At 35.0% G+C, this 21,341-nt stretch overlaps 3 protein-coding genes across 5 annotated transcripts; 2 read left to right on the top strand and 1 right to left on the bottom strand.

The window, feature by feature from the left end:
• LOC109359260 (exportin-2) lies at window positions 7,894–11,177 on the top strand. The gene is given in 1 exon segment (XM_019603857.1): window positions 7,894–11,177. A coding segment is annotated over 1 exon segment (2,904 nt). The 5' UTR covers window positions 7,894–7,976; the 3' UTR covers window positions 10,881–11,177.
• On the top strand, window positions 13,352–15,562 carry LOC109360264 (uncharacterized protein At4g00950-like). The gene is made up of 4 exons (XM_019605015.1): window positions 13,352–13,868; window positions 13,914–14,126; window positions 15,182–15,284; window positions 15,323–15,562. The coding sequence occupies exons 1-3, from the start codon at window positions 13,542–13,544 to the stop codon at window positions 15,278–15,280; spliced, it is 639 nt and encodes a 212-aa protein (XP_019460560.1). The 5' UTR covers window positions 13,352–13,541; the 3' UTR covers window positions 15,281–15,284; window positions 15,323–15,562.
• Window positions 15,821–19,102, bottom strand: LOC109360263. Of its 3 annotated transcripts, none has more exons than XM_019605013.1 (3): window positions 18,916–19,102; window positions 16,838–17,766; window positions 15,821–16,482 (listed from the first exon to the last, which is right to left on the bottom strand). In XM_019605013.1, the coding sequence occupies exons 2-3, from the start codon at window positions 17,737–17,739 to the stop codon at window positions 16,002–16,004; spliced, it is 1,383 nt and encodes a 460-aa protein (XP_019460558.1). In that variant the 5' UTR covers window positions 17,740–17,766; window positions 18,916–19,102; the 3' UTR covers window positions 15,821–16,001. The 3 variants fall into 3 exon arrangements, with proteins under 3 accessions (XP_019460558.1, XP_019460557.1, XP_019460559.1); XM_019605012.1 differs by lacking the exon at window positions 18,916–19,102 and adding an exon at window positions 18,652–18,772; XM_019605014.1 differs by lacking the exon at window positions 18,916–19,102 and having other exon boundaries at window positions 16,838–17,336; window positions 17,388–17,766.

Raw genomic sequence — 21,341 nt, 5'->3', positions numbered from 1 at the left:
ATAAAGCTAAAGCCCGTTATTATTCCATTTTTCATGTAACAGTTAACACCCCATTAATATTTTTATTCATTCATCATAATATGATCAGCTATAGACTCCTATTGTAAAGTTTAAACACATAATAAATATGTCTTAATAAAACAAACTTTTTTATTGTTGATTCCTAAAAGGTGTTTATATTATATAAGCATCACTATGATTATGATATTGTTGATTCTTGAGTATGTAGTACTCCTGGCCATAAAAATGACAGCTAAATCATGGAGGGCTTCCAAGATTCTGTGAAGAAATCATTGCAATTTGCAGGCCATGCCAGAAGATATACCCCATAGACAAGCATCATTAAAAAAAGGTTGGAAAAATTCAACCCATCAATATCTAAGGAGAGAAAGGAAACAAATAATGCTTATCAGGCAGGACCACAGTGTATCTTGTCCTATAAGTTTAAAGGGTTTGATTCAATTTGTAAAGACAAAATTGTGAATTGTAAAGGTTCTAAAATGAGCCTCTCAATATTTATGCTTGGTGAATGCATTTTTACCATACCCTTTTCCTAGTTCCTTCTATACCTTGCCAGGTCAAAGCTGCCACTATTCCACCCCCTCTTAACTAACCTCTCAAATGAGATAACATGTGGTTGAATAGTGTCATAATTATGTGCATGTATCTTGTATTTTGGTGGGGGAAGAAATATTATCTTTCATTATTGATTATTGATTTATTGAATATTAATTTTATCATACAAGTTTGTGGCTCACTTTATGTATTATATGATATCAAGGTTGACCACTCTTAAATGGTTCTCTTCTCCCCTTTTCTTTAACTAGAAGTCCCAACTATACATGGCAAATAAATAACAATTTAACTTGTGCTTGATATTAGATATTGAAACTTGAGTACCAACACTACAAGATTGCCGCTGGGATTGACGTGTCAAATACCACATGGCCATCAGCATGTAAAATTGTATTGCACACTTGGAGGCTCACGGGTGTTAAAAGATTATATATTCCAAAAAAAATTTGTCTTTGCATCTCAAATCAATCACATTTTATCAAATAATATAAAATATTATTTTATATTATTATTATTTTTCTTTCTAATTAGATAACATTTTTTAATTAAATTAACACACAAATGAGATATCAAAAGTGGACTGTGATCTCCACTATAAAAGGATAGTGTGGTTGGGAGTTGATTTTTTTAAAGAAAAATGAAGGGAAAATACATTTTTAAATGTTAACTAAAAGAGTTATATGATGTTGCTTTATAAATAAGAAATGAATTATAAAATACACTTTCAAACAAATCATAAAAATATCACCAAGAGAAGAAAAAAAGGTGGCGGTAGTGGTTGGGATTTTATTTAAAAGTGGAGCAAATAATTTGCTTTAGTTGCAAAAAGGATTGCATGTGTTTGAGGAATTCATGCTAGTTTTTTAAAGAAGAGTAATGATATTTGCTTATTCTTCTATATCTCTTTTCATAACCATTGTATAATTATCAATGAAAACACATTTGGTGGAAGAACTATAAAGTAGATATAGAAATTGCACTAGAAGAAAGAGCGTGAGATGATGATTTTCCTTTTTAAAAATTCTTATTCTAACCCATTATCTGTCCCCAAAGACAAGCTTTCATGCACAAAAAGAAACATACTAGTCCTTTCTCTCATCGTTTAGAGATTTATAGTGATAAAACAGACACCTCCAATATATCAGCACAAGGTTCAAAATTGATATTTAGTGCATTATTTTACCTACTTGCCATGTTGGTTTCTTCCTTTGGAATAGAACATTGCCATATATGCAAAACAATGCAACTTGGCTGCTGATGTAAAATTAATCAGTAAAACAATACATGAGATTAATCTTGAGAATTTATAGTTTTCATAAAATAAGAATAGATTCTATGATATGAGATTGATTTTCTTTGAAAATGTTGCTGACTGTTCTTCAATGATGAAAACACTATTCTATCTCCTTCCTATTCTTTTCTATATACTCTTTTCTTTCTTGATACAAATATAGAGCCAAAATCTTAATGAAAAATAAAGACAATGTCAAGTCTTTTTCACTATTTTCAGTGACAATAATAATCACATACATCAAACATTATATATATACTCTTTTTCAAGAATTATAACATTTAATTTGTATCCTTTAATTCAAAGAGTTGTCCATATTTTCAAATTTCAAATAATACATCCATTATTACACTACCTCATTACTCTCTAATACCTAATAATGCAAATGTATTTTTTCTACTTGTCATTTAATTTGGTATATAAACTACTCTTAATATTGGACTAAAGGGATCAAGTACTTTAACTTCTACATCCAATTGAAGAAAAAGATTGTTATCTTCTGGTCCTTGAACAGTTCCACTTGAAGCAGAGTTATTTTATATATAGAGATTTAAGATAAGCTGGATTTTTTTAATTAAATACGTGTACACGTGATGTTTATACACATTGTTACAATACAGATAAATTCAAATACAAACGATACGTTAAGGCTGATAAGTAATTACACCAACACTATAGAGTTAGGGACAGAAACATCAATAAGAACAAAATGCATGGTAAAAATTGACTATTTTCAGTTGCATGAAAAACATTTTCTCAAAGTAGGAGAAACGTTAGTTTTGCTAACATTCATTGTCACAAAACTATGAGATGTGACTTATCAATAAAGATAGTTTTGGAAGTGAACGAAGAATACATAAGAGAAGCAAGTGGGGTGGTAAAGGGAAGACAAATAATTTAGCAAGTTTTTGTTTGGTATCTTAATTTTTAAAACAGAGAATGCTGGAGAAATTATGCTGGACAAATAATTTTTGCATGAATCAAGAACTCTCCATTAATGGAAAGGAAGAAGGAAAGTGCATAAAAAAAATAAAGGGGAAAATTTATCTAATGTGAAATTTTTACCCTTTATGATAACATTTTTATTCTTAAATATAAATGCAAAAGTTCATTTCTTCATAGTGAGGAAGTACTAAAAGATAGAAATTGTTAAGATTTAAATATAAGAAGAGAGTTTAAAACACTATTAGGTAGAAGAATTTCTTCCTATGGAAATTCTATAACTTAATAGAACCTATATGCAGTCATTTGTTTTGGAACAATTGTCAATAAAAAACACTAATTATTATGATTTAAATATATGAGAATGTTAGGGCCCAAATGAATAGTAACAGGCCCAAACGTATTGTAGTTAAGCCTGTTTGGCACAAAGACTTTAATTTCCAGTAAATTGTTGTTAGGAAACAGCCTGTCACTTGTGGGATATTGCCACTTGTATGGTGGTGATCTATTACAGCTTAGATATTTTTATCCTCCCTTCTATTTTAAGGTGTAATGAGCTCCTGGTTGAGAAATGTCATGAATGAATTATGATTTTTAGTCTAAATTCTTAATTTTGTCTCTATTAATTTCCATTAGATATCTCATTGATAATTTTAGCCTAACATTTGGTGCTTTCATTCCTTCTCAAAATGTCTCCCAAGAACACTCAAAAGGATCCTAACATTTGGTGCCACTCCACTCATGGATTTACTAAAGAATCACAGTTTTACATGGACATCAGAGGCTTTGGAGGCCTTTACAAAATTAAAAAAAAGCAATGATTATGACTCCAGTTCTCAGGTTGGCTGTTTTCAGTAAGGACTTCAATGTTGAAACTGATGCTTCTTCTGTGGCCATTGGGGCAGTCCTCTCACAGGAAGGCCATCCTCCTGCTTTCTTTAGTCGGAAAATGTCCATCCGCCTCCAACATGCTTCAGCCTATGTCCATGAAATGTATGTTGTAACAGAGGCAATAAAAAAATAGCGTCAGTACTTGATAGGGCGTCCATTCAACATATTAACCGATCAACAAAGCCTTAAGCATCTAATGTCCCAAGGCTTACACACACCGGAACAACAAAAATGGGCTACTAAATTGATTGGGTTTCAGTTCAAAATAAAATACAGATCGGGTATCTCTAATCGAGTGGCTGATGCCTTGTCACGTATGCATTCTGCTGAACCGCCAGTGTACATTTCTCTGTCCTCAAACATTCCAACAGTGCTGGATGACTTGCGTGCATATTACCTCACACAAGGTGGCACCAATCTCATTAGAAAATCATAAACATACACAAAAATGCAACAAAAGTTTCATTTCTCTAATGAGTTATTATTTTACGAACAGAGGATATTCATACCAGATATTCATCAACTTCGAGTATCTTTGATCACAGAGTTTCACGGTTCCCCTACCTCTGGTCATTCAGGGCTCAAACCAACAATAGCACGGTTGGCGGCTTCATGTTATTGGCCTGGTATCTACAAACAAACAAAAGCATTCATTCGTGAGTGTTCAGTGTGCCAATACAATAAATATATTCCTGCAAAGACAAATGGGTTGCTACAACCACTCCCTACTCTAGAAACAGTATGGACAAATATCTCTATGGATTTCATAACTAGCTTACCTATGTCTCGTGGCCATTCGGTTATCTGGGTAGTGGTTGTCAGATTGTTCAAATATGCGCACTTTATCGGTTTGCCATCCAAGTTCAGCGCAGAAATCTTGGCCAACAAATTTTTGTCCGAGATAGCCCGTCTCCATGGTGCTCCACGTTCTATTGTCTCAGACCGTGACAAGCTCTTTCTCAGCTCCTTTTAGAAAGAGTTTTTTCGCATCCAAGGCACCTCCCTCTATTTTAGCACTGCTTACCACCCCCAATCAGATGGTCAGACCGAGGTGGTTAACCGATGCTTACAGACACACTTAAGATGTTTCGCTGGTTCTCAACCGCGAAAGTGGTTTCAATATATTTCATTGGCCGAGTATTGGTATAACACCAATAAACATTCATCCATGGGTTTGTCTCCATTTGAAGTGTTATATGGTCGCAAACCTCCTACTCTCACAAATTTACTACCACATCCTAACTCTGACAGTCCAGTGGCCGGAATCCTGCAACATCGACCGAAAATATGTCTATCCTAAAAACCAACTTACTTAAGGCAAAACAGAGAATGTTTTCACAAACACAATCGGGAAGAGTGGATATTACCTTTGCAGTAGATGATTGAGTTATTTTGAAGTTACAGCCGTATCGGCAGAACATGGTGGCGCACCGTCCATCCCATAAGCTTGCACCTTGTTTTTTTGGGCCATACCACATGATTCATCGCATCGGGTTGGTCGCTTATGAACTCTGCCTACCCCCAACAGCAAGGGTACACCCAGTGTTCCATGTTTCACTTCTACGAAGGTTCCATGGGGATCCCGTTGCTCAACATGTACCATTACCTCCGAGACAACTTAGTGAGGTAGGTGAAGAAGAATCCCTTCGGTACAAAAACACGGACAAAAACGATAACTCTCACGTCAAGGGTGTTTTTTTTTTTGCACAAGAAGTTGTTGTGGAACAAGACAGAGATGGCAACAGGAAGAAGAGAGACTTATGTGTTTCAAAGAAAGGGAGAGGTTCACCAGTTGAGAAAGAAAAAGAACTCACTTCAACCCCAACTAATGAGATTCTAACTCATAAAATGTCCTCCCCACGTGTGCAACTTGAGGTGTCACCGTTGGATAATTTTAATGCCACTCACTATGCATCCAACGGTCCAACAATTACTCCACAAGGCTCCAAAGATTCAGATTTATCTTCCCAACCAAGCCACATGGTCCCTGCTGCAAATTCAGCATTTCGAGAAGGCAAAACAACTATTAATGATGGCACAATTATTTTACCTTCATCCAACGGTCCACCTGTCTACCTAAACGGCTTTATTGACCAATCCTACGGTCCAACGGTTAACACGGGTTGGCAGCAGACTGCAGTGCATAATGCGCGTCCCAAGGAGCCACAAATGTCCCCCACTAATGCTCCTTAAATCCAGTCTTCCTGCCCATTCACTGCCAGACACATAACAGGCTCCCAAATTCTTGCTAGCCCAAATGCACTCAGCCCACCGGTTTCAATACCCAACCTTGAGGACAAGGTTATTCCTGTTGGGTTGGGCAATGTTAGGGCCCAAATGAATAGTAACAGGCCCAAACATATTGTAGTTAAGCCTGCTTGGCACAAGGACTTTAATTTCCAGTAAATTGTTGTTAGGAAACAACCTGTCACTGCTGGGATATTGTCACTTGTATGGTGGTGATCTATTACAACTTAGATATTTTCATCTTCCCTTCTATTTTAAGGTGTAATGAGCTCCTGGTTGAGAAATACCATGAATGAATTATGATTTTTAGTCTAAATTCTTAATTTTGTCTCTATTAATTTCCATTAGATATCTCATTGGTAATTTTAGTCTAAAAGAGAACTAAACCAAAAAAATTTATCTTATTAGGATAGGAACTAATAGCTTAAGTAATAAATTGAATTTAATATGTTATTACACTCGTGATTATTGTTTCCCTAAAACTATATCCCTTTGTATAAATTTAAGAAAAATATCTCGGGTTTAATATGTGATGTTGGACCAACCTCATTGAAACTATTTTTAGAGCAGATGAAAGTTTGAAGTTTGTCGTGGATTTTTTTAAATTTATTTTGAGGTTAATTACATTTTTCTCATGTCACCATTGTAATATTAAACAACAAAGCATGCATTATATTCATGGGAAAAAAACATTCCTAAATCCTCATTACAACAAGCTTGTTAAGACTTAAGACAATTGTTCCATCTCGGTCATAACTGGGCAATCGACTATAGGTCCCGAGCATAACGTCCATTGCCCCGCATAACCTCCATTTCCCGCCTTAAGTAGGCTCCCCCATGGGAGAAACTATAAGAGTCATCGACATAGCATTAAATGATCCTGACATAACATTTAATGCTCACGGTATAGCATTTAATGCACTGCTGACTCACCTTCAATGTCAGATAACAGACCGTCTGTCACGCCGCCTGCACATTCCGCTTGTCCCCGGCAATTCGGCCAGAGCAGATTCATAGGACAAGAAAGGACGATCTGAGTATGTTCCTTATGTCCATTAGATGGTGACCGATGGCCAGATGTCAACTCAACATTCACAACACCCTATAAATAGGAGACCATACAAAAAATATAATTAATTCTCATTCTCTCATTCATTGCTACACTTATTGCTCTAACTTCTCTCTTATTTACTCCCCCTCTCTCTAGAAACGTTATTGACTTGATCGTCGGAGAACCTTTTCAGGTATTTTCCTCGTCGGGCCCAAACGATCATTCGACCAAGTCTCCTACTCTCCCACACTTTCCCGTTCATTCATCATCAGCTCTCGACCATCCGTCCTCAAATCCCGATCTTCCAGCAAAGAACAACAACTATTAGTGGAGGCACAACAATTGTTGAGGAGGCTACCATTGCTTGATTTTTTCCATGTCTAGAAGGAAACGTAACAACCATTTATTTGATCTTCTAATGTTACTAACTAAGCAAGGGCAATAGGATATTCTAGAGCCGTTGGAGCAGCAACTTACAATTGAATCTTTGTTGATATCTTAGTTTAGAGGTCTTGTCCAACCAAATGAATGTCCACTTATTATTACAATGGAAAATAATATATTTTTCTACCGATCCTTCTATATCATGATATCATGTATTATAAAATAATATTTTATTTATTAATGATTATTTTATAAGTAATATATCTCATTTTTTCGTGGTTAATAGAACTTGTAGGAATATTTAGTAAGTTATTGCAATACTATGCTATTGCAAATTTGCAATGGAACGAAGAATGCACACATGTAAACAAATAATGGCCCAATATGTTGTATTTTGATTGGGCCTAACATTTTCCTTATTTGGTCCAAGAGCTATTACTCTTAAACCCTTCAAAATCCCTCCAATTTCTATTCACTCTTCACAAACACTATCTTTCAAAAATCCTTTCACTTTCTTCTTTCCTCTCCAATCTTCTCTTATTTATTTACATATCATTGTCCATTTCAAATTCATCTTTTCATTACAGACCCTAAATGGAGTGGAATCCTAACACTCTCCAATTTCTCTCCGAAACTTTCCTCCACACTCTCTCTCCGGCGCCAGAGCCACGACGCCGCGCTGAATCCGCCCTCTCGGAGGCCGCCGACCGCCCTAACTTCGCCCTCACCGTCCTCCGCCTCATCGCCGAGCCCTCCGTTGATGATCAGATTCGCCAAGCCGCAGCGGTCAACTTCAAAAACCACCTCCGTCACCGCTGGTCCCCTTCCGACGACAACGCTGCCACCATCATCGCCTCCGAGAAGGTGCAAATCAAATCCCTAATTGTTCCCCTAATGCTTTCGGCTTCCCCCAAAATCCAAAGCCAGCTCAGCGAAGCCCTAGCCTTAATCAGCAACCATGATTTCCCCAAATCGTGGCCCGATTTACTCCCTGAACTCGTCGCTAACCTTCATAAAGCGTCACAGACCTCTGATTATGTCCCCATTAACGGTATTCTCGGCACTGCTAATTCTATTTTCAAGAAATTTTGATTCCAGTACAAGACCAACGATCTGTTGCTTGATTTGAAGTACTGTTTGGACAGTTTCGCTGCTCCTCTGCTCGAAATTTTCCTCAAAACTGCGTCCATAATTGACTCGGCTGTGAATTCTGGTGCGAACCTGCGACCCCTGTTCGAGTCGCAGAGATTGTGCTGTAGGATATTTTACTCTTTAAACTTTCAGGAACTGCCTGAGTTCTTTGAGGATCACATGAATGAGTGGATGACCGAGTTTCGGAAATATCTGACCAATGGTTATCCTGCTCTTGAGGGCAGCGGTCCTGATGGGATTGCGGTTGTTGATGAGCTTAGGGCTGCAGTGTGTGAGAATATTAATCTTTACATGGAAAAGAATGAGGAAGAGTTTCAAGGTTACTTGAATGATTTTGCACTTGCTGTGTGGACCTTGCTCGGCAACGTGTCCCAGTTGTCTAGCCGCGATAGGCTGGCTATCACTGCGATCAAGTTCCTGACCACGGTTAGCACCAGTGTTCACCATGCCTTGTTTGCTGGTGAAGGGGTTATACCACAGATTTGCCAGGGCATTGTGATCCCGAATGTGAGGTTGAGGGAAGATGATGAGGAACTGTTTGAGATGAATTATATTGAGTTTATTAGAAGGGATATGGAAGGTAGTGATCTTGATACTAGGAGGAGGATTGCGTGTGAGCTTCTTAAGGGTATTGGTATGCATTATGGAGATGCTGTCAGAAGCATCGTTTCTGCTCAAATACAAAATTTATTAAGTTCATTCGCTGCAAATCCGGGGGAGAATTGGAAGGACAAAGATTGTGCTATATACTTGGTAGTCTCTCTGGCCACTAAGAAGGCTGGTTCCAGTTATGTCTCCACAGAACTTGTTGATGTTCAAAGCTTTTTTGAGTCTGTAATTGTCCCTGAGCTGCAAAGTCCAGATGTGAATGGGTATCCTATACTTAAGGCAGGTGCACTCAAGTTTTTTACTATGTTTCGGGCTCAAATATCAAAGCATGTAGTGTTGAGGTTTTTTCAAGATTTGGCTCGCTTTCTTGCTGCAGAATCAAATGTTGTTCATTCTTATGCTGCCAATTGTATTGAAAAACTCTTGTTGGTAAAGGATGAGGGCGGTAAGGCTCTTTATACTTCCGAAGATATAAATCCAATTTTCCTAATCCTAATGAACAACCTTTTCAATGCCTTGAAGTTCCCTGAGTCTGAAGAGAATCAATATGTAATGAAATGTATTATGAGGGTTCTTGGGGTTGCAGATATATCTGTTGATGTTGCTCGTGTCTGCATTGAGGGGTTGTCTTCTCTTCTTGGTGAAGTTTGCAAAAATCCAAAAAATCCTGTCTTTAATCACTATATTTTTGAGTCTGTAGCCATTCTTGTGAAGCGGGCTTGTGAGAGGGACTTGTCTCTTGTATCTGCCTTTGAAGCAAGCCTTTTTCCTAGGCTTGAAATGATACTGGCCAATGATGTAACTGAGTTTTTGCCTTATACATTTCAGTTGCTTGCTCAGCTTGTTGAGTTAAACAGACCACCCATTCCACCAATATACATGCAGATATTTGAGATTCTTTTGTCACCTGATTCATGGGAAAGAAAGCCAAATGTTCCTGCTCTTGTGCGTCTACTCCAGGCTTTCCTTCAAAAGGCACCAAATGAGATCAGCCAAGGTGATAGACTGACCAAGGTGCTTGGCATATTTGAAAAACTTATACAATCTTCAAGCACTGAACAAGGATTTTATGTGCTAAACACTGTCATTGAAAGTCTCCAATATGATGTTATTAAACCTTACATTTCTCACATTTGGGCTGCCCTATTTAGAGAGCTCCAGAATAGGCGGACAGTAAAGCTGATCAAGTCTCTTTTGATATTCATGTCGCTTTTTCTGATTAAGCATGGTTCTTCAAATGTTGTTGATTCTATGAACAGCGTACAGCCTGGTATATTTATTGTGATTATGAATCAGTTCTGGATACCTAATCTTAAGCTGATTACTGGAGTTATTGAGCTCAAGTTGACTGCCATTGCTTCAACTAGACTCATCTGTGAGTCTCCAGTCCTTTTGGATCCCACAGCTTCTATTTCCTGGGGTAAGATGGTGGACAGCATCATCACACTTCTTTCCCGGCCTGAACAAGATAGGGTTGAGGAGGAACCGGACATGCCAGATTTTTCAGAAAATGTTGGTTATACTGCCACCTTTGTTCGCCTTCACAATGCTGGAAAGAAAGAAGAAGATCCACTGAAAGATATAAGAGATCCCAGGGAATTTTTTGTTGCTTCATTGTCCCGTCTTTCTGCACTTTCCCCTGGGAGGTACCCTAAGGTCATCAGTGAAAATGTTGATCCTGCTAACCAAACAGCATTGCTTCAGTTTTGCAGCACTTACAATCTCCAAATAGTTTAAGTACTTGAGTTACTTCTCTGTTTTTTGGATCCGTGTCAATGAATTTTCCACAATTTACATTAGATATATCTTGAGATCAATGATATTGTCCAGTGTTCTAAAACTATTTGTTGCTCAAGTTATATTTGTTGTTAGAAAAATGATATATCCTCCTACACCATAAGAAAAGTAACATGTCACTTTCTTGTGGTCTAAGAGGATTTGTCGGAGGATTTTGTAGGAGGATATATAAATACCCTTGTTGTTATATTGTATTCATGTGAGTTCTTTTGGTCTATGTACGAGATATCTTGTCACTTTTACTTTTTTTGGAATTTTAGTTGGTGTGATGTTTTCAGTTTTTATTGGTAGTGAGGGAGGATAATTAATTCATGTCTTTTTATCATGAACATATTTGTTATGCTGCCGAGTGAGGGATTGATACTGACAAGAATGGTTATTGTATAGCATGGAGTATTTGATACCCAAAAATCTATGGTTAAAAATCTTTAACTTGGTATTGTTGTCTCTGGTTTCACTTGTCTGGGTGTAAATGTGTAAATACTCATTTAGTTGACATTACCATGATGCAGTTTATAGCAGAACACTTGAGAAACCTTTTTCTATTTAGTACCAGAATGAAAGTTAGGTCAGAAGAAGCCCGATATTTTGCTTAGTATTTAATTTGTTGTGCTTTTTTATTCTTTTTTTTGTTTATTATGCTCAGCTGATCTTTTTAACTGTATAACCAAGTAAATGCAGACATTATTGCTTACCAAAACCTGAACATCGTCAATGAGAGTTCAAAACCAATAACTATCAGAGTAGTTATGACTTAAACAACATAAATTATTAATCTGGTCTCCAACTATGCATACCAACAACCAAAGTAACCTTATTTAGGTGTGTTACAAAGTTATGGGAAACCCATAAATGAGGGATGAGTTATTGCGTTTAGTACTAATCACTCTTAAATTAGGATACTCATGTGTTTGTGCAAATATTGTTTAGCTATGCAATTGTTGCATACATCTCACCATACGTTTTAACTCTTCAAATATGAAACCTTTATATAATGACATGTACAAATCTGTTCAGCCTATTGAAAATTGAGTTTAAAATGTATTGTCGGTATAAAGATTTTTATATAGTCAATATATCATTCATTGTTAATTTGTATTACTTATATTTAAATGTCAATAATAATTAAATATAAATGATAGATGATACAATGACAGTGTAAAAATCTCTTACACTCATAGTGCATATATTTTTTTTATCTTCAAAATTCTTTATCAATCACCAGCTGCGAGATATATAGCATCATGCATCTTATGTGGAAAATCTTACTATTCAATCCAACGACAACCAAGTAGTTAATATAAAATCCAAGTAGAAATTGAGAATTTCTCAAGCTGTGGAGAGTTTAATAAAATAGTTTCTTTCGAATTTTATCCACCACAAAAAATATTTGCTAAAAATGTAACATTTCTTACAAAAAAACTGAGTAGAAGATTCCGATCTTTGTAGATATATGAACCTTAAGACTTAACATGTAACTTTCACGTTGCGATGGAAATCTACTGGTATTTGGTGGCAAATAAGAATGACTTGTTTAGGAGGGCATGTGAATGTGTTGGGCACCATTCAAAAGTCCATAATAGTCTCTGCCCTTTTATGTTCACTTCACTCATTTCAACTTTTCCATAACATTATGGTATCCAAAGCATATAACATGATCCAACAAGACACATCACATGTTCTATGTTTAAAACAATACAAACAAGGTTTGGTTAAAAGTGTAGAAAATAAATGCAATTTGTTTCGTAGTAAAACTAAGGTCAATACACTTTAGAGAAAGGGAAGTTGTTCCATTTCAAGAGGAGGCATGTCACAAGTTTTAGAGCTTACCAATGATACCTACACGTGATATACTAATAAAAGTTAATTACACTTTTATGGATGTTTTATCTTACCACCCAACCTCTTTGATAGTCATGATGAGATTTTAATGTTAAACCTTCTTGACAGAACGTAACATTGGAGAAATGCTTGGTAATAAGTCGTGACCAAGAAAGGTGGTGTATATATGAATCCAACAAACCATGCTGTTATGATATGTCCTCATATTTATCTAAGCTTCCGCTAGATCTACCGGAGGAACAAAATGTCAAATGTTCAATTCCTATGAGCGACACTTGTTGGAATAGACAACCATACACCTCAAAAGAGGTATTAGTTCCTTACTCAGAGTGAGAAAATATATTTGGTAATACCATTTTTTTCATCTAAGGTCCTAGTCTCATGACTCACCTCCAAGTTAATTATGCACCAAATGGCCATGATACAAATATTAGAGTATTCTTTATCTATATATATGAAGAAAATATGGAAGGAGGGTATATAATAGAAAGAAAGCTTAATAGTGAAAGTGAGAGGAACACTAGGAAAAATATACAGAGAGGAAAACATTTAAAGAAAAAATCAAGTTTAAATGACAGAACCCACTTAGAACAGAAGACTTTGAGGTTGTTTTGTTTTTTTGTTCTTGACTTCTTGTCTATTTTCCAATTTTCTGTTGAGTATTTTTAGCATCTCTACAGTGACATTATGTCATCAAAATCATAGCCAACAAAAGCATCTAAATAGTTACATCAAGCATAGAGAGTGAAAGAGAAAGAGATGATGGGTGGTGATGAAGCAGAAATGAGCAACATACCAAGGCTATCATTGTTCAAGTTCAACCCTTCATCAATACATTCTCCAGAGAGATCAGGGATGCAAACTCCTCCATCTCGAACCTCAGTTTCAGTTCCATTTAGGTGGGAAGAAGAGCCTGGGAAACCAAAACCTTGTACTGATCTTGTTTGCTTCTCCAACAAGCCCACCACTCCAAAGTGCTTGGAACTCCCACCAAGGTTGCTCATTAGTGATGCCAACAACACCAAACAATTGCTACCCTCACCCACCACTGTCTTGGAGGGTCTCTTTGTGGATGATGATTGGAATGGTTCCTTTGCTGCTGAAAGAGCACAACTTGGGACTACGGTTATCACCAATGGAGTAGTGGGGAACAAGGAGAAAGGGTGGTTTGGTTCTTGGAGGGAAAAGGTTTTCAAGGTCAATAGAGAAGTGAGTGGGGGTGTTGATAAGGATGCTGATAATATTGGTAACATTATTGGAGGAAGTCACAAGAGGTTGAGGATCACAAAGGTGAAACTTTCTATAAGCTCTTCCAACATTTCTCATGCCAAGTCTTGTGTCTGGGTAAGTTTTTTTAACTTTTAACATATTGTTAATGCAGTGTTTGGTTGTAAGCCTGTAATTGGGTTATTCTGATAGATTTTTCTCATTGCTTGAAATTATACTTCATTAAACTTGTTTGTAAAATATTAATTTGCATAAAGCATAATCCTTGGGAGTAGATTTGGGAATTTCCAGTATGAGTAAGTTGTGGCGACGTGGCTCGATTTTTGAAAAGAATACATTATTTGAAGGTCGTGTAGGTAAATATGGACCCATAAGCATAATATCTAAATATTTTAGGTCAAAATTTGAGTCTCCTTATGTGGTTCTTTACATAGTCTATTTGTAGATCTCTCAATACTTTGGGTTCTCTAATACCAACAAATGGTATCGAAGCCATTGGTGTAACTTAAATGAGTATTGTGGAGGACGAGCTCGTAGCAAAATGGAGGCTAGGTAACATGTTTCATTGAACGAATATTTTTCACAATCATCTCCAATGAAACATGAAGAAGACCAAGTGTGGCTGGATGTAGAGTCAAACTAAGCTCCTGGTAACCTTGTCGAATATTCAAAAGGCTTTGACTCAAGGGAAGTATATAAATAATTCACACTTGAAGAAGACATTGTACGGAATTCTAAGTATGAATAAGATGTGATAGACACATATACCTAATATCTTAATCTCTTGAGTCAATATGTAATATCAAACAACTTTATGTAAATCTTCCTTAACCCGGAGTTGCAGATGTACCATTTCTTTCAGCTTCACGTTCATAATAAGATATTGTTTGTAGTGGAAGTCCATACTTATAGTGGCGGGGAATAGGATTTGTAGAATGAGAGAAATAAAAAGAGGGTCTAGTTTATCATATCCAAGATGGTTAACAAATCTCTGTGTCACCAATGATTCAGCATACAGCAATCTGCATTATGAAAATTGTAGGGTCTCCTCACTCAAACAAACAAGTAATTTGAGTGAAGGGAACCATAAAGGAGGTGACTTTTGTGTCTCATAATAATATTTATTTAACTGAACATGGTCCCCTAATGTTGCACTGCTTTTGATATTGCAGACATCGATCAGTGCAGGATTGAAGCAAGTAGTTCCATGGAAGAGTAAAAAACAGAAGAAAGATGGATATGGTGGCCTTAGATCTAAAACTTTTCCTTGAGTATCATCATGGTCAGGTCAAAATCAATCATCTGCAAAGCCATATCTTTCTCCTCTCTTTATGAAATGAGTGAGTATCATGAGTGGCATCCAAAACCAGTTTCTCTGTTGAACTTTGGATTGGTTCTTAAAGTTAAACCTTATGTTTTGTTGTAATGTGAAAAGATGTACAAGTTTCCCTACCTATTCATGATATATTCTACCTTAATGGAATCTGGTTGTTACTTTTATTTGTCAAATTTCACCTTGGGGTTTCAATTCTCATGTCCCCTACTGTAAAATATTTTTTTTTGTAATTTTGTCAATTTTTTCTTAGCTGACATAACTTTATCCATGGAAAAGAAGAAGACAGAAAAACATGTCATTTGTATACAGTATACACTATATATAGCTCCCAATTGGCTTTTTATCTATTCACTGCCCTTTTAAAAAACAAGGGATAAATAGGCAACAAAAATCCAAAACAGATTTATGGAATGATATGATAAAGCATAATCTAAGTAGCTTGTAGCTTGGGTTATCCCTTTTCCGGTTTTAATAAATTCCCTGAGAGATATTTGAACATAAATAGCTTTGTCTCAACATAATCTTAACAAGTGCTCATGTACATTATAGGACTAGAGAATCAACGAAGTTACTTACAAGACTCATTCTCTGTATATCAATCTCCCTTGCTTACCAATCTTCATGAAAAGCAGAAGTATGCTCTAAATCATACAAAATTATAAACGAGGTAGCATCCAACCAACAGTCCAACCGAGGAATAAGCCGGCCCCAACAAGACTCATTCCTAAAGCAAATGCAACAGCATATGTTGTTGAAACATCATTTTTTGGTTTGGCTTGCTTTTCTTGTTTGGCATTAGCAAATTTGTGCTTTCTCTTCCTTGGTTTCCTAATTGCAAAGGGCATATTTGGAAGATGCAGGGGGAAGAGAGTATTGTCTGGCTGATCCTTGTTCTTAATATGAATGTGAAGATTTTCCAGCTGCAACAATCTAAAGCATTGCTTATAGGCAAAGAGTTGGGAAGCTTGTTTAATAAGGAGTGCAACAATGTACTCTTTCTCGGCATAAGCCTGTCTTGCTACCTCCTCAGCTTCCCTCGCGCGTGTTTGAGAATGACACAGTGCTTCCATAAGTTGAACTTTGCTGGGGTCTCCATCAAAAACTTGTTCTATGACATCCTCAGGGATAGTGGTATCACTGCAATAAAGTTACATGTCCAATAAAATTAATTTGATAATAAATCTCATGCTCCAAATCAAACATTCAAAAACTACGTAGTTTAAACAAGTTCTACTTATTCAGCCACTAAAAACCAAACATAAAAATATCAGCATTCATGAGACCATGAGAATAAAAGCATTGAAAAGTTGAACCATGTAAAGAACAACCACTATCTAGGACATACTACTTACCAATTTGTTACTTGTTTGTTTATAAATATTTTTAGCAACTTAAAGTTGCGTACATGACCCTCCCTTTTAAAGGGACCCCATGCAAGGTCCTCCCTTTTTTTAGGTGCTAGAGAGACCAACCAAAATTAAGAGGAAAGTACCTTGAAGATATTCCAGAACCAAAATATAAATGCCCTTTATTGGCTGATGGCCCATGTTTTTTATGCATCAACCCCAAATCTAAAGTTCCCATTTCCTGAACAGTCAAGTTGGAAAAGCCACTAGATTTAGCCTCCAAGTCAAAAGATGTTGTTTTAATTTTGTCATCACTAACATCAGCACATGGTTGTCTTCTAAGATACTTCTTCTGAGGTGGAGGAAGGTCACAATTCTCAACATGGTTGACCGATTTCTGTGAAACAAAGGAAGATAACTTATCTCTATCCGCAGTTCGCCACCATGGCTGAGCCTTTTCACCTTCAATCCAAGAATAATCTGAATCAAAGGATAAATCATATGTTTGCTTGGATACTGAGCAGCCAACAGAATCAATCTCAATTGTCTCATGTTTAGCCATCATATCTATTATTTCAGGAAATGCTTGAGAATTCTCACCATATGCCTCTTGCATTCTATCCTTTTTCATTTTCTTCATGATACCAGTCTGGAAGTCATGCTGAATATAATCAAATGAATCATGGTTCCCATCACCAAACTGTGTATCCTCTCCTTCATGAGCTTTATTTTCATCACCATCTTTCACAATCTCTACCTCGTCCTCTAATGCATTTAATTGTTCATATGTTACACCTTTTTGCAATCCATAGTTAGGTTGCATTAACCACCATCTCGGGTCAGGCGCAAAATTGGGAAATGAAGATTTCCGGTTAAAAGAGGTGACATTAACAGCAGCATGATCAGATTCATCTGCTGCACTAGCTTGTCCAGGATCAACCAATTTTGATGTTGCACAAGCCAACTTCGGAGCTCTTTTTGCGTCTTCTTGGACAAAGCAACGGTTAGCAGTTCTCTGCCAAACAGCCCGAATTTCTGCTGCTGCCATCACTTACCTATTCTTTCTTCACAATTTCTGTTCAAAACAAATATTTTAAGAGCTAAACATATGAACCCATTAAGGGATGTATGCACTAATTGTTCAAAGTATTAAACCATAGTCCATAGGGTAAAAATGAAGTTATTTGTAACAAAAAATAGAACAAAGTGAAAATAAAACATTCAGATACACAAGTAAACCTCCTATATCCACTATGAAAAGAAACAGAAACATGTAATAAGTTGAATAAAAATCTATAATGCAAGAATAATGAAAACTCCATGTTGCATATTAGAAGTCTAAACAAACAAGGGCATTTTTTAGAAATGCTTCATCCACATTTCTATTAAACCAATCACCTCATATTTGAGGTATGTGGAAGGTGTGAAGATACTGGTATAGGAGATGTTATGCCATGAATATAGGTTGCAGAAAATTAGATGTGACCTATTGTAATTAGATGTCAAATATTATGCAAATGTGAGATGAATAGTGTAAATGCAATCATCATTTTAGCACATGAACATGTTTTTATGGTTATAGCTTGTGAATTCTGATTTTCACTACACTATGCATTTGGTTTCAGTTGGAATAAAATGGAAATGTACTTGGACATGATAAAGTCTAGATGAAATATACTTTTTTTTGCTTGGTTTTTATAAATGTCTAAATAATACACACCCGTTTTCCAAATACTAATTTCACACTTAACTTAATCATACATAGCCTAAAAAAGATCAACAACAAACATATTAATGAAATTGTCTCTGAGCAGAATAAGAAGCAATAACAAACAAAACCAAAGAAAAAAAATGGATAAGACCATTTCAAAGGAGAGAGTAGAGAAGAAAAAAAGTTGTCATTTTTTACAAAAAACTATTTTAATTCCAGAGTCAGCTTTCATAATTTCTTCACACTTACCAATAACACATCAATTTTGGTGAGGCAGGAACAGAGTAAAACAGAGAAATTAAAAAAATATATGTTGAAGGGTAGTTGAAATTGGAAAGTTTACCAAACCAAATCATAAGATTTAAAAAAACCACCCCAAATGAAAATCCAATCAACACCCACCAAAATAATCGAGTTTTCAAATGAAAAAGGTGGTAAGAAGAAGCCTTTGCATGAAGAAAAAATTGAAGTGAAACAGAGGAAAACAGAGAGGGGTTGATTGAACTAACTAACACAAAAAAGAAGAGAATCATATTCTGATCACGGATGAAGGAAAAGATGAAGATGATGAGAGTGTCAGAATTTTTGGTTTTTTCTTCTGACAGGTTCCTATGAAGTTGTCATCATTTGTTGTCAGTTTCTACATGCAGAGGGAGGGACAACTGAATCTGAAGGTGAGTGGATGAGATACACGACGTCGTTTTGTAGCCTTGTGGGTGGGTCCCGTTACAAAAGAAAAACAAATCTAAAGAGATAAATATAATATAAAATTATAATATATAGAATCATAACATTTCTCTAATATGTCAATATAATATTGGAATAATAAAAGGAGAGAAGTATAAATTTAAAAATGAATTGAAGAGTGAAAATTGAAGTGATAAAGTTGCATTTATGAGATAAACTTATTGGTTTATAATTGTAAGATTTCTTGATGAAGCCAAATTTGAACTTTGGACGGCTCATTGATGGGCCCACCTAATCCCAACATATAAGAGCATTATATTTATTATAATTATATATTATATATAAAGTTAAGACTTAAAATAATTACCACTATAATTCTATTTTCCTATTTTGCTTTTAACATGTTTTATTTTTAAAGTAAAACTATATAATCATAGATAATTATAATTGATACATCTCACTTTATAACATAAAGCACATCCAATAAAAAAATTAATACTTAATATCATAAAGTACATCCAATAAAAAGCAAATACTTAATAAATAAAAAATTATAACATAAAGTAACTGCATTAAAAAACATTCTAACTCTTTAAAATAAAAAATACAAAATTAATACTTAATATCATAAAATAAAAATGTGGGTTGACAGACACAAAATGTTTGTTTAAATAGAGATTCATTTTATCCAAAATATTAACCTAGTAAATCCCATATCAGAGAATGGACTTGAGAAATAAACCAACACTAACTCGATATTAATTAAAAGTTTTTGTAGATAAAAGGTTTTATTTCCCTTTTGACAGAAAAAATCGGGTATGTATTTATTGTACTGGAGAAGATTTGGGGGAAAACGGGGAAAGTATAATTTTAAGATCAAAGTATAATTTTATTTACATGCCATAGTGATTTGTGTAAACTCTAAAACAATAATTAATAGGTAAAGTATTATCTAGTATCATATACCATCTTCATGCATGTACCCAAAAAAATATATCATCTTCATACAGTATGGTACCCAAAAATACCATCTTCATTCGATTTGTAAAATGGAAATGTATTCGGTCATGATAATGTGTAGATGAAAATATATTTTTTTACTTGGTTTTATAAATGTCCAAATAATTAAATAATATAATAATTTAAATTATTTTTTAATTTTGTAGAAGACTATATGTATTTTATTATTAGTATTTTTATGGGATCAATAATTAATCTAATTTAATAATTTACAATCTAATCTAATTTAATAATGAATTTTTTTAATAATAATTTTGTGTTAATATTACATTAAACCTCAATATGCATATTTTTTGGAATTGAAAATTATATATAACATAAGTTCATTGCCTAAAAAATTAATTATAAGGGAAGAACAATCATGTAAAAGTCGTACCCGTCGGTTTAACTGAAAAATTGGTGAACCGGAACCCTAACCGATGCGGTACAGATATTGAATCAGACAAGTATCGAAACTGGTTAAAAATTGGTCTGTTTATATACATATTTTTTATAAAAAAAAACTTAAAAACTCATTACAAGGTGACTCATCTTTCCAACTTTTATTTAACATTTCAAGACACATGCTTTCAAGGCATACTTAGATTACACATTTGGTTCATAACATTTGTGTGTATCTCAATGACATTTATGTAATCTTGGAGTACTATATGAAGATATGATTTGGTGCAAAAATATAATCTCAATATGAGACAACTTTGACTCCTTGATGTTAAATGTTAAAACTTCAAATTTATTTGTTTTGTAGAGTGAGTTGTAAACTTGTGTCATTTATTTACACTTTGTGGTTGTTAAGTGATACTTTTGGATTGATATATGTTTTGTAATTTAGACTTTGAATTTGTTAAAGACTTAAAGTTGTTTGTTTATGTGAATTTTGAATAGATTATGAATATAAATTATAAATTTGAATATCTACCCATTTGAATTTTTTTGTTATAGGTTAATATATATATAAATATAAGCAGATATGTCCAGTTTAACTTGCATGCAGTTTAATTACTAAACTACTATATCAATACCCTAACCGATTTGATAACCGATACGATTTTAACAACGAGAAGAACATATGAATACTTAATGATAATGTTTTAAGTTAGTATCAACTTCGTGTAGCTTATAATCGAAACAATTTAGTTGTAATTTGTGAACTAATTAGAAGTCATCCACATCAACCTAAGTTACCTAACATTATACAATTTGTTGCCTTTAGCCACACGACATTAGGTTGG

This window comes from Lupinus angustifolius, chromosome LG11, assembly GCF_001865875.1.
Source record: "Lupinus angustifolius cultivar Tanjil chromosome LG11, LupAngTanjil_v1.0, whole genome shotgun sequence".
NCBI classification, from domain to species: domain Eukaryota; kingdom Viridiplantae; phylum Streptophyta; class Magnoliopsida; order Fabales; family Fabaceae; genus Lupinus; species Lupinus angustifolius.
This window is presented reverse-complemented; position numbering and strand designations above follow the sequence as displayed.

What these genes read in the sequence shown, in the direction of transcription:
- LOC109360263 (XM_019605013.1), bottom strand. Translation starts at nt 17,739, where the DNA reads ATGGCAGCAGCAGAAATTCGGGCTGTTTGGCAGAGAACTGCTAACCGT. An exon ending in GGTTCTGGAATATCTTCAAG is followed by an intron (nt 16,483 to 16,837) that starts GTACTTTCCTCT and finishes ACTTTATTGCAG; the next exon opens with TGATACCACTATCCCTGAGG.
- LOC109360264 (XM_019605015.1), top strand. Translation starts at nt 13,542, where the DNA reads ATGATGGGTGGTGATGAAGCAGAAATGAGCAACATACCAAGGCTATCA. An exon ending in TTGTGGATGATGATTGGAAT is followed by an intron (nt 13,869 to 13,913) that starts GGTTCCTTTGCT and finishes ACTACGGTTATC; the next exon opens with ACCAATGGAGTAGTGGGGAA. An exon ending in ATGCCAAGTCTTGTGTCTGG is followed by an intron (nt 14,127 to 15,181) that starts GTAAGTTTTTTT and finishes TTGATATTGCAG; the next exon opens with ACATCGATCAGTGCAGGATT.